The 13,856-nt window shown below is 32.9% G+C and overlaps 2 protein-coding genes across 5 annotated transcripts in view; one reads left to right on the top strand and one right to left on the bottom strand.

Moving 5' to 3' along the window:
• Positions 1-730: 730 nt before the first annotated feature.
• On the top strand, positions 731-5,159 carry LOC116345876 (endoplasmic reticulum mannosyl-oligosaccharide 1,2-alpha-mannosidase). Its single transcript, XM_031775590.1, has 10 exons — positions 731-831; positions 907-1,631; positions 1,702-1,828; positions 1,979-2,148; positions 2,942-3,530; positions 3,632-3,780; positions 3,843-4,034; positions 4,111-4,234; positions 4,334-4,397; positions 4,465-5,159. Exons 4-10 carry the CDS (start codon positions 2,065-2,067, stop codon positions 5,111-5,113), a joined length of 1,851 nt encoding a protein of 616 aa, XP_031631450.1. The 5' UTR covers positions 731-831; positions 907-1,631; positions 1,702-1,828; positions 1,979-2,064; the 3' UTR covers positions 5,114-5,159.
• Positions 5,160-7,025: 1,866 nt separating this feature from the next.
• LOC116346018 (mucin-17-like) overlaps positions 7,026-13,856 on the bottom strand; it is a 17,263-nt gene continuing 10,432 nt past the window's right edge. For 3 of the 4 annotated variants that reach the window (XM_031775913.1, XM_031775915.1, XM_031775916.1), the window contains exons 15-20: positions 12,331-13,830; positions 12,113-12,211; positions 11,888-12,035; positions 10,539-11,806; positions 8,878-10,466; positions 7,026-8,785 (exon numbers count right to left, since the gene is read on the bottom strand). In XM_031775913.1, coding sequence (XP_031631773.1) covers positions 9,671-10,466; positions 10,539-11,806; positions 11,888-12,035; positions 12,113-12,211; positions 12,331-13,830 — 3,811 coding nt within the window. In that variant the 3' untranslated portion in view covers positions 7,026-8,785; positions 8,878-9,670. Of the gene's footprint in view, positions 8,786-8,851; positions 10,467-10,538; positions 11,807-11,887; positions 12,036-12,112; positions 12,212-12,330; positions 13,831-13,856 lie in introns of all 4 variants that reach the window. The other variant, XM_031775914.1, reaches the window with a different exon arrangement.

Genomic DNA, 13,856 nt, shown 5'->3' with positions numbered 1-13,856 from the left:
GAAAAACAAAGCATTTAATTTTAAACAGTCTTTAGTTTTGGTAAAAGTTTTAGACAACGTCACACAAAAGGCCATTTGGGAGATGGTTTATATTATGAACGTTAACATGCCCGAGTTCATTTTATTTGTGTTAATTCCAATAACAAAGATGCATCGTTTCTTGCATAAGTTGTGCACAACATGACAAATACACGGATGAATAATGTTTATGATGCTTCATAGTGATCAACGAGAATGCCAGCTTATTTTCGGATCTATAACATTTCACCAAGTTGAATATTACTTTATTCACCGCAATTTTTCTTCAAAAAATTCATTATAAAATTTCTCTCTTTCATCAAATATTTCATGCGGTATATGTGCTTCAATTGTCCGGCAATAGTAAACATCATGAAAAAAATATCGCAATTACTGCACTCCATTCCGTTTAAAATGAATAATAAATCGAGATTTGAATTGCTTTTCAGTTCTTTCATCGTTTGTCATTTTATTTAATTGAGAAGGAAAATGGTCGTTCATTCGATGAGTTTCGTTTTCGATTTGATTAAGATCCGAATAAAACGTCTAATAAAAATTCATATTCGACACAATTGGCGCCGATGGAAAAGTACCAATCAATACGTTCATTAAGTACGTACTCCTAGAAATAAAGTATGCTCAAGTAGATTTTAACTTTATTCTGACGTTTCAGTTCGGCAAATGTCAATAATAACAACTTTGAACTACCAACCACAAAATACTGTACATTGTTGTTTAAAGTTCTTTTATTGATGTAAAACAAATGGACGTGTCATTTTGGACAAATTTCAATGTTGACAAAGTATCGAAAATGTATGTTCCGCCGGTGATTAATGCAATTAAAACACTTATATTTTTGATTGTGATAATTGTTTTCATATGTTTTAGTTCCCGCTTTAGCACACAGCAACACCAACATAAACGCGCACATACACACAGAGAGACCAAACGTTCTAAAGTACGACATATTGAAATTCATTGAAATTGACATAGTCAAATGTCTGCCATCGTCACAGAATATCGTCAATTTTTTTTTCCATCGTTCGTGTTCCAGCTCTCTTTCGCACTCTTTTTTACTATCATACAAAACTGTGAATGAACGGCAAATTGATTCAAGAAAATAAAGAAAAAACGAAACACCACTCAAAAACGTTGAATGACGGCAAAATTCCAAATAAATTCAAAGTACAATTATTGTATACAAACATCAGCTCGTTAACCGTGAATGCGGAAATATTTCACGGTCAATTTATTTGGTTAAAAACTATCTATAAAACAAGAATCAAAACATTAAACTACGATCGACCAGCGATTGGTTTCTTTTTCTTCGCTTCACGTTGCGCTATAACGAATTTGTTCATATTGTGTGACAAAACTTTTGTTCTACTTTGACAAACATTCGGCACTTATTTTTAGTCCATATATTCGGTTGATATTGAATAGAACGATAGCAGAAGAAAGAAAAACATGTGTTACATTAAAAAAACGGAAATGTAACCGCCCGATATTCGCAAAATCGACGAAATAACAAACAACAACTTTGAATGTATTAATCTGCCGCTGGACAGTACAGAACACTTAATTGTTCAAGTTCATTGTGTATGCGTGCATTTGTGAGTTACTCATCTGATTTTTTTTGGTACATTCATTTATTCTTGGAATTTTAATCAATTTTCATTTTAGATTAAAGATGTCATGTCCAACATTCAATTGACACAGATTTGAATAAGCGAAGAGACAGATCTTCGCTGCGCTCATCAAAATCATCCGTATTTTTTATCAAAATTTTATACATCACAACATTTCTAATGTAAGTAAGTTTGACTGCAATTGTCACATGTGTACATCGTATGCATGCTCTTGCAATTTTAATTAGTGTCACACAATTTATTTTAAAATTATTTTTCTCTCTTTTTTCTTGGTCAATGTTATCGCGACTTTGGAACATTTGATTTTCCAGATTTATTTTGTGGAGTGTGAACGGGGCGCGTGTGTGTATGTGTATATGTGCACGTGAGAGAAGCTGGTTTCTCTTGATTTTTGAATATGCATGGTAAAAACGATCATATTTTTGTGCCAATCGCTCCAACCGATACAAACGTTGCGCCGGGCAAAAAGAGTTGTCGACGTGTAAGTTTATTTTGTGCGATTTATTTTTTTGCGAACCGAAAACGTCATTAAGTAACATTGTACATACGTACAGCACAGATAAGAGAACATACAAATCGCCATTACATGGATTCTAAATTGAAAATACGATACAAATGTTTAAAAGTTTAATTATCAAACTTCGTGCTGTCATATCGTAACTCAATAAGTTGAGATAAGATTAAAAAGATAGAACCAATGAACTAGTTCTTATTTAATATTATTGCAAAATTGAAATTGCTATTGAATCGTTGAAATTCAATTAAGCTCATGACATAGAACGTTCACAATTTTGAATTCATTTGTAAGATCGAAGTCTGTGGTTCTCATTTTGTGTTTGTGTGTCAATTAGTCGTAGTTGAGCCTTCATGCCAGTTTGAACGGATAATGAAGCATATTCATTCAAATGTGATGTAAATATAGCGTACATCATCGCGTAAATATGCAATTATTTAGACTGTTCATATACGTGATACGTTGTGTTTTTTTTGCTCATTTTCTGGCAAATAATCAAAACCATGCATCTAAATATATACAAAAATTATATACATATATATGCACAATCAAAGTAATGCTTTGATGAAAGAATGAACATTTATTCCGGACATTTGACATACATGTCATGTAACATGTGAATAGTAAATTTGAAATGTGGCATTCTCACATCGTCCATAAAACGTATGTCAATTGAATGGATATTTATAGATTTACTAGTAATTCGACTCTTTCACAAATGAATTCAATTTATTAATTGTAATAAATATTTTAATTCCAGTATTGGAACCAGTTATCACGTCTTCAACGTAATATTATAATTGTATTGATCTCTGTACTTTGCGTAATACTTCTTCTGTCGATACCGTCAATTCAAAGTAATGATTCAGCCAATAAAGAATTAATTTCAAATCACATTCAAATAACACCGATACGCGATCAAACGAACAATGATTTGACCGCATTTGATGTAAGCAAACGGAAATCCAAACATCAAGATGATAATGAAATTCAAGTACAAGCAAATGATTTAAACAGCAATCCGATATTGGATGATGCGGCAAATGAAAAAGGTGATGACGGCAACAATGTGATGGCAAATAATGTGATTGACAACGTAGAAAATGTACAAAATAGTGCAATCGATGAAGGTGAAATTAGCACAAAAGTCAAAGTGTTTAAAGGGCCAACAAATGATTGGCAGCGTGCTGTTGTTGGCGCTGCCAAACATGCATGGAGCGGATACAAGAAATTTGCATGGGGCCATGACAATCTTAAACCAATTTCAATGGGATCGCACGATTGGTTTGGTTTAGGTTTAACCATAGTCGATTCCCTCGATACCCTGTACATCATGAATATGCAAGAAGGTATGTTGTGCATTGTGCATATATATGCATACGGTTTTTAATCGATAATTTTCGTATAACTAATCAAAAATGGTGTCGTCTCATCGATTGATTTATTACAGAGTATGAGGAAGCCAGAAATTGGGTCGATTCATATTTGAAATTCGACGTTAACCGTGACGTTAATTTATTCGAAGTTACCATTCGCGTACTTGGTGGTTTACTGGGCGCATACCATTTGTCCGGCGATAAAATGTTTTTAACAAAATCAGTAAGTGATCCGTAGAAACTTTTTTTTAGATTTATTTCTTGAACATATATTTTTATTTTCAGACTGAATTGGGTAATAGGCTAATGCCAGCATTCAGTTCACCATCTGGCATACCATATTCGGATGTAAATCTTGGCACGATGGTAGCACATTCACCAAAATGGTCACCAGACAGTTCAACAAGCGAAGTGACAACTATTCAATTAGAATTCCGTGATTTGACCCGTATAACAAACGATCCAACCTTTGAAAATGTAAAACACACCTTTTTCATTCATTTGAACTAGTTGAATTTCAATAATTTACAAAAATTCAATGTTTATTATACAGGCAGCGAATAAAATAAATGAAAAAGTGCATAATTTGGAGAAGAAAAATGGTCTGGTACCAATTTTCATAAACGCAAATACAGGAACGTTTCGTAATTTTGCAACAATATCATTGGGCGCTCGTGGTATGAAAACAAATCGTTCGAACTAATACTAATTATTATAATTTAAAAATCAATTGATCAATTTGAATTTGTTGATTTTCTTTATTTATTTTTTTCAAGGTGATTCGTATTATGAGTATCTAGTAAAACAATGGATACAAACGGGCAAAAAGACTAATGACTTGTATGTGTCAATTAAATTTAAATGAACAAACACAAAAGAAGTGTAATTTTAAACGTTTCCATTTCAGTTTGATCGAAGACTATATTGCCGCAATTGATGGCGTTATCGAGCATCTGGTGCGACGAACACCAAACGAAAAATATGTATACATTGGTGAATTAATCAATGGCAAAGATTTCAAACCAAAAATGGATCATTTAACATGTTTTCTGCCCGGTACATTGTTGCTTGGCTATGTAAATGGTATGCCTGAGTCACATTTGCATCTGGCTCAAGATTTAATAGAAACCTGCTATCAAACGTATGCAAAACAACCGACATTTTTGTCACCCGAAATTGTTTACTTTAATTTGAATGGCGAAAGTGAAACAGATATTTATGTAAAATCAAACGATGCACACAATTTATTACGGCCCGAATTTGTTGAGAGTCTATATTACTTTTATGCATTAACCGGTAATACGACCTATCAGGAAATGGGCTGGACGATTTTTCAAGCGTTCGAAAAGTATACAAAGGTGAAAAATGGCTATACGTCCATTGGTAATGTGAAAAATGCTTTAAACACCCGACCACGCGACATGATGGAATCCTTTTATCTTGGCGAATTATTAAAATACTTTTATTTACTGTTCAGCGATAACCGCAAGGAAATCGATTTAGAAAAATTTGTATTTAATACCGAAGCGCATCCCATTCCCATTCGCAACAATTAATTGTGATCATTTAACGAATTAGAAATATTTGTTTAAATTTTTATTATGTTTCCCCTTTTTTTTAATTTGATAACTTAATTTAGTGTAAACCGTCTAAACGCCTCGTGCGAATATGCAACACAAGTCTGGCAATAATAAGCGAAGAAGAAGCAGAAGAGTAAAAATGATGTAACAAAATGAGCTTAAACGATATTTGTGTGTTTTTTGTTATATTTATTGTATTGATATTAATTTAAGGGCTGTTTCGTACATATTCCTCCTTCTTCTCAAATGAGAAATGTCTAGTTTAGTTTTGTTTACTTTTTTTTCTGGATTCAGGGTTGTTTTGCTCATTTCATGTGTAAATTAAAAACAAAATTATAAAAAAAATCAACAATTATTTATTCACTCTCACTGCCAACAATTCCGCGTGGGAAACACTTGGTGATTTGATATTGAGAGCAAATTGTGTTAGGGCGTTTAATCGTAAACGTTATATTGTGCAGCATAGCAACAGTCAACTAAGATAAGAAAAATAAACATATTATTATAATTATGCCAAATAATCCAGAAATCAAAAATGAGAAATAAGAAAAAAATGTTGTTGTTTGTAAGCACACGAAAGATATGCCTAATTTTATGAAAATATCTCTCTCTTTTTTTTTTTTTTTTGTAAAAATGTCGGAGTGAACAAGATCACAAACGACGTACACATTTGGTGTGTTGAACTGAACGACAAACAATTTATTGGTCAAACAAATGTTTCAGTATGGAACCAATTGCACTGTTTTAAAGCGCTTCATTTTTTCTTTACTAATTCTTATGTTTTTCTGTTTCGAAAAAGAAAACAATACTAAAAGAATGAAATTGTGTCCGAATTAGAATTGTATTCATATATTCTATGAAAATAAAAAAAAAAACGGGTGCATTTAAAGAAAAACCTAGTAGTCTTTAGTAAAAATATTATATAGGAATAGAAGTACCATTAGGACAAGTCAAGATATCGATTTAAATTAAATGCATTTCCAAGTGCAAACGAAATATTTATGAAAAAATTAAACAATTTATAAGCATAAAAGCGATAAATAAAATCCATTTAAAAAGAATTCCTGATCCATTCCTTTGATTCATTCTGTTCCATTACTTATTGATTAATTTCCATTTTTCCATTCTTCTCTTCTGGTCAACCCTATGTAGTAGTGTGGAGAACGTTTTCTTTCGTCTTTGGTAAACAAGCGTCATTTTTTTTCTATATGGATAATTTTCAATGAGGTCAGCATTTCATTGGCAACCTTGAAAGTCATTTTTTTTGCACATAAAGTAGAAGGTCGAATAATTGATCCTATTTTATTCATACATTTCTTAAGTTTGCTGAATTGTGTCATTTCTTATCACATGTATGCTGGAAGAAAGAAAATCGCCGTTTGGTATGAGTGTACACGTCTCAACTTGGTAAATCGTTGCACACAAATACATCGGTTGAATGAGCTGTAAATCAAATCATTCGGTAAATTGAATAACGACATCAAACAGAATGCGTTTGATGAATAAAAAAGGAAATGTCGATTTTTGTTGAAAAAAAAGTAAATAAAAGCCATATAACGTAATGTTTGTTGAATTTTTTTTACTTCTTATTTTATATCTATACAGCTGCCATTTAGATTAATTTGAAGTAAGTTATGATTTTTCGTGTGTTTTTACTGCTCACAAATAATGAAAGATGTTGAAATTTGTTGTAATTGTGATCTATTATAAATTATTTACAAAAAAGAGTTTAGTATTAGCCTTATACTAATAGCCTTTGAATGAATTACTTTACATGACAAAAAATGCGCACATTCATTAATTTAAAAAAATTTCTTAAATTTGTTGGGATTTTTTTTACTCTCTTCGTTTTATTTTTCTTTATATATTTATAGTAAGTGTGTTTTTGTTTTTTTTTCTCAATACGTTTCACATCCATATGCTCAGTGTTTTTCTTGTCCTTAAAACTTATTGCTGCGAGTGTTTTAGTTTTAATTTTTTTTTGGTTTTTCACTTTTGTGATTTGAAATAATAGAAACAAACATTGAGAAATACTGTGAAAAGTATATAAATATGCACGCAAATATTGTTCGGCCTTTGATAATTTTTCAACCCGTTTTGAATTAAAAAAAAAAAAAACATTGTGTACGTTTTAGTATCAGTTTGAAAAATAATATATATTAGTTCGTTTTGTGATGAAATGATTTCATTTTTTTTTTGTCTAGCTTTTCCTCTGAATTTAATTTTTTTCATTAACGTGTAGAATTTTAGGTTAGGCAAGATCAGTCAGCAAATGTTCAATGATAAATAAATTGTTATTTCATGTGATGTCAATTAAAGCATAAATTATGGGGGCGAGGGGACGAAACAAAATAAGTACATTTATATTTTTATATTTAATGTTCAATAAAATAAATTAAGTGCGAATTGTATTAAATTTTGCATTTGTTATCTTGCTATTGATGGATTTTCGTTAAATAGTAACATTTTCCATTTTATTTACCAATCCCGCTTGAAGATTTTGTTTTTTTTTTTTTTGTTTTGTTGCATATAATTTAAGTGTTTACTTATCAATTTCTTGTAATGTGTTTCAAAGAATGTTTCTCAGGTCAACTGAACCAAAAGGGGAAAAATAGAAAAAAAGGAAAATGTGCATTGCATATAATCTGACCCCATTATTCCCCCCTCCCTCCCTCTCTCTCTCTCTCTCTCTCTCTCTCTATCTCTCTCTCTCTTCGAATTTGTTAAACTAAAAATAAATATATTTTATTTTCACAATAAATCACGCTAGGGATACGCAAGAAAAAATTGCTAGTAAAACTTGTTTCATGAAAACACTAACGCATTTTTGTTTTGTTTACTTTTGTTTCTGCGTTGTCGTCGTCGTTATTTACGATCGATCAGCAAGTCGATGAAATTGTACAGGCGATTAAATAAAATCGAGAGCATTTGTTCTGTGATTTTTTCTTCACTCGTTAAGCTTTCGATTATTAATCTATGAAATTTGCTACAGCGAAATGTACCAATTGAATGCAATCGCAATTTGTCCATTCAAACAATTTGCAAATTGCATTTTAAAATGCTCGTTTTAAAATATTCAAATGTTCGCACATAAAAGTTCATCGTCTTTGTTTTTGTTTCAGTTTATTTTAGCACCCTAAGGCTAGTCAATAATTTTCTTATACAGTCTTTTGTGCAGTTTTCACGATTTTAAAATGTTTTTTTTTTCTTTACATTTTTGTTTCAATTCTCTATGTCTGTGAATTTTTTTTTGCTAAATTCTTCTAAACAAAATTACAACCAAATCAACTTATTTTTTTTCGCATCGTGCGCTCTCTTAAAAATGACGCAGATTCCATTGCATCTAATGCACAAATTTCGTTTTCTCTTGCTACGAGAGATTCTCTAGCATACATAACAAAACATTTCCATAGTTTTTTTTTCTCTATCTTTCTTTTAAGTGTGCTTGTGGAGGTCTCTGGATCCTCCACTGTAATTATAAACCCTGTAAAACAATTTTCGTTTCTTTTGTTGAATTTTAAAGTACACGCTAAACACATTTCAGTCAATAAATTAAAATAAAAGAATGTTGGAATGAAAATCAATATTGAAATTCGGCTTCCACTCAGGTTAACCACCTAATTCATGTTATTTTTTCTCGTGAAAGATCTGTTGAGAAAAATAGAGAAAAATTTATAAATTAATTATTTGAAACGAGACGAAAGAAAAACTCACAATTGGATATAGTGCTTTTACCATACCTTTCCATGTAGTATGTTCTTGATGCTAAGCAGTTAATGAATGTGCCGGACATTTTTTTTTGAATGTTCGTTTTCTTTTAAAATCTGGATCAAATCCGAAACTGAAAATATTTATCTCGAGCCATACTCATTTCACAACGCCATCAATAAACACACATTGAGAGGATAAATTTGTTGCATTTGATATGTACACTGTTTTGTGGGTGTGTGTGTCAGTGGGCTCCTTCAAATGTTGGCATAATGAATTGAATTATTTTCTTGTCTGTGTTTTGTCATTTATAAAAGAATGCACGAAATTTTTTGCTATCATCAAATTATTTTTTTTTAGTTTAATTGTTACTTTTTTGTATGAAAATTAAATAAATTAAAAGCCGGATACAAGCGTTTCCATAGTCACAAATGAAATTTAAATAAAAAAAAATGTATGTGTGTTTTTTGTTGTTGTTGTTTTTACCGAACAGTTATTGTTCGATTGCAATATAACATATAATAATTTGTTTTTAAAGCTTCATTTCAACGGTAATTATAAATGAGCTTGTATACAAGGAGATCGTGTGTGTGTGTGTTTGTGTGCGCGTCAAAGTGTTTAAAAACAAGAATGTTCTCTTCTCTTTTGTATTGCACAATGCATTTTCATTGTGCCCGTGTAAATGTAAATGTGAAACTAAAACTGTGCCTTTTCCGATCATTTGCCAACAATATACTATATAAAAAGAAATTGTGGTTTGCATGATTTGCATTAACCAAACAACAATTCGAATGCATCTTAGAATACCAATTCGCTATTGATCGATCAGCTTAGAAACGGTGAATTTTGATGTGTATTTTGAGATGGTGAGAAATGAAAATCGTTTGCCGTCGATGCTTGTTGATGTATTAGATTTGGTGTTAATGGTCCATCTGATAAAAATGAGCCCATCGATTGATCCATAAAATGCAATGATTCATTTTCGCTATTTTGTAAATTTAAAATTGAATCAATTGCATTTTGCACATGCTGATTAACCATATCGTCATCAAAACTGGGCGCAATATTATTGGCATTGTCGTTGGCATTTGACTGTGTGACATTATTATCAGCTCCTGTCTGATAGACATTTTCATTATGCATATGCATCAATACCGAATTTGCATTGTCCAATGTTGATGGCGATGAATGCGCACTTAAACCTAGGAGATCACGTTCAATTAGATCGTTTGTTTTCACCGACATCGCATTGAAACAGGATTGTTTCTTTTGTTCCATATCGCCGCCCATCAAAACATTGTCATTTTCAATGCCATTATCACAGGCCAAAATACCATTCCATGAATTGTTGCCATTGCGTTTATTTACATCGGCATCCATGTGGAAATCATAGCTGGACGCTTGTTGACAATCCATTATCCATTGATGATCATCTGAATTTGTGGTTTCCATGAACGAGGTCATCATACACGATCGCTTTGATGGATGCAATTGATTCATATTCATTTGCGGCAATACATCACCGTTATTCGGCCAATGACGTTTATTCTGGCCGGTTGTTTGTTGATGTGGTGTCATCATGAATTCGGAATGATTTTCAACATGATGGAACGTTTGATTCCTATTAATCAAATAATACAAATAATATTTATTAATCGATTATTGTTTCGAATGGTGAAAATGGAAAACTTACATTTTATTCACAACCTGCGATGAATTTACGGATGAATGTGATGGCGATGAACCATGAAATAGTTCTTCTAATCGTGACTCAACCAGATCGTTGGTTTTATCAAAGTCCGGATTATCGTTGAACATATTTTCCAAGCGATTCTCAACCGATTTATCACCGGCATCAACATTATCAACCGTATTATTTACTATCGAATCGTTGAACAATTCGGACAGTGGCAAATGGCTGTCCATATCAGTTTTTTCATCGTCAAGATTATGCGAATCGTTTGGACGTTGACTGAATAAATCCGAAAATTGATTGTCCACATTTAGTTTTGAACTTGAACATGGATTTTCATCGTCATTGCTGAAATTCCGTAATGTGGATTCCATGAAACCATCAATATTCAAATCGTTTGATCGTTTATCGGATATTAAATTCAATTCTTTTTGAATGCAAAGCCATTCGTCATACGGTTCTTTATCACAGGCGATTAATTCATCTTTTCGACGATTGCTGGTTGCATGATTTGTATTACTGTCACTTGGACTGCACAAATAATCAAAATCGGATGAGCTCAATGGACTATGAACAATATCCGATCGATTCGATTGATCGCATTTTTTCGATATATAGCACGGCGTTATTTCCGATTCAATATCCAAATTGTCAAATTCTTTTTTCACATCGTAGCTAGTTTGGGCACGTTTCGGTGGATCAAGCAAGTTCGGATCATAGCCAAAATTCATATCCAATTGAGATAGTGAATTCTCTTTGTTCGATACTGATTGAAATGATGGTTTTATATCCATTTCGGTTAGATTTGATCCAGACACGTTGTTTGCATTCATATTGTTTGTCTGTCGACCCATATTTTGGTTATTGAATTCGGTGACAGTTGTTGGTATAAAATCTTGTTGTTCACCTTTCATTTCATTTTTTATCGCTTGACTCATGCTATTCGTCGATAAAAATGAATCGTTGATTTTTTCCGAATTTTTCTTGATCAAATCGATCGATGGCTTTTCCTCACATTCGAAGTCATCGTTATTCATTTTGATACAACAGTTCGATTTCATTTGATCACGTTGCATTGCAAATACATTGGAATTGATTTTTTCATTGGATTCAATTGGTGAAATCTCTTTTACGATATTATCAATTTGCGTGTCAGCGATTTCTTCGTTTAAATTTTTCAATTCAGATTGAATCAACGAAATTTCCTCTTGAATATCCGACACAAGCATTCGATCTAACATCATCAATTCGGATGTTCTTACAGTGCGCTATAAATGTAAGGAAGACGAAAGTAAAACAGTTAATTTTTGTACAAATCGATTAATAACAATTAATTCCGTTTGACATACCATCGATTCTTTCATTAAAAGCAATTGGTATTTGTTCATCATCATGTTGTATTTTTCTTTCAGTTCGTATGCAACATTGACAAAGCGTTCCTCATCTTCCGATTGATTTTCATTGTCCGGTTCATTCTCCGAGTACAAACAGTGATACCTGCAGAACAAATAGTTTTTAATATGCCATTCTCACTTGTTTTGGCTAAATAATAACAACAATTTTGAAGTATTTACCTGATTAGTCGCAAGACAGCGTCCTCTTTACTTTGGAATGGACTTTTATAGTCCGGATTGATGCAGCTATCTTGATCAACTTTCAGTTGTCTCTCCCATCTGTCAAAATAAAAACAGTGAAAAATTGTGTTTCTTTAGAATCTTAATTCTTAATCGAAATCCTACAAAGCGACACATCTAATCACAATAAATATTTATAATAATGAACACAAACTCACAAACTAGATCGAGAATCTGGAATCGGTTGTATTGGTTGTTGGATTGCCACGGTCTCTGGTGGTACACAAGATACTGTTGATGCGGATGTTTGTACTTTTGAAATCGGTTCGGCTGGTTTTGGTGAGCAAATTTGTTTCGTTGCCTCTTTGGCGGTCGAAATTACCGGACTAACAATCGGCGATGATGTGGCTATCGATGATGTTACTTCACATTTGGCCATTACTATTGGTGGCTTTTGCTGCTGCAGCTGCTGTTGTTGATGTTGATGTTGCTGCTGGTGGTGGTTCTGGTGCTGCTGTTGCTGTTGTTGCTGTTGTTGCTGTTGTTGCTGCGGTGAAACGATACATACGGGTTGTAGACTTTGCATTGGTCTCGCTGCATAATTCGGTTTCATTTTATTATTTGGCATTACTGATGGAATAGTGGTCGTAACAATTGGCGCTTTATTTTCAACGGTAGCCTTTTTCACTGGCGATACAGTTGCCTGATTGCTGATGATTGGTGCCGTTGAAATGGGAACATTCGCAGTGAAATTCGGACCAGCTGGTAGAGTTGAAATAACTTTACCGGTTGCCAAAATTTTTTGCTGTTCAATAAATAAACGTTGTAATGCCTGATAGATATCCATATCGTTCATTGAATTTAAATTCGTAAGCACTGGCAATGGTTTATTGTACAATGGATTCGATGGGCTCATATCGGGTCGAATTGATGACAAAAGGCTTTTATTTTGCAAACGACTAGACAATGTTTGAATTTGCATTTGCACCGTTTTCAATGATTGTTGCTTTTGTGGTGTCAATTGAATGGTTTGTACTCGAGGCACGTGGGTCGGTGATACCATCATTTGTGGCTGATTAACACTAATCAATGGCGGTAAATTCGATTGTGATGTATTTACTGTGATGGTTAATCCCTTTTGTGTTGTGTTCGATGTCATTTGGCCCATTTTATTGGCATTCATTTGATTTGGTGATTGTTGTGGCTGCTGCGATATGATTGGTTGTGTTGACAACATATTCGGCGGTTGCTGTGACATAATTCGTGATGCATTTGCCAAACTATGTGTCGGATCGTTGTTTGAATTTTGCACCACCATTGAATGTATGTGATTAGGTTGTGATGGATTAACTTTTGATACATTTATTGATTTGGTTTGCATGTCGTTTGGTACTTTTAGCGCGATATTTCCATCCGCAGGAACATTTGTTGATATAATTATATTATTCTTGGACACATCATTTTCTTTTTTCGAATTTTCATCAATTTTAGTCACTGTATCCGATTTATTTACGCCCTTATTTAATTCGGCCTTTGGTTTTTTCGATCGCGATTTCTTGGGCTTTGCTTCGGGTTTATTGTTGACAACATTTGGTGGTACGGCAGCCATTGTGGGCATCGTTGATTTTACATTTGGTAAATTGATTCTTTGCTGGTGTTGTTGTTGTTGTTGTTGTTGTTGTTGTTGTTGTTGTTGCTGCTGCTGCTGCTGCTGCTGCTGCTGCTGCTGCTGCTGCTGCTGCTG

This window comes from Contarinia nasturtii, unplaced genomic scaffold, assembly GCF_009176525.2.
Source record: "Contarinia nasturtii isolate CC-2019 unplaced genomic scaffold, AAFC_CNas_1.1 Cnas_scaffold_1371, whole genome shotgun sequence".
NCBI lineage: Eukaryota > Metazoa > Arthropoda > Insecta > Diptera > Cecidomyiidae > Contarinia > Contarinia nasturtii.
This window is presented reverse-complemented; position numbering and strand designations above follow the sequence as displayed.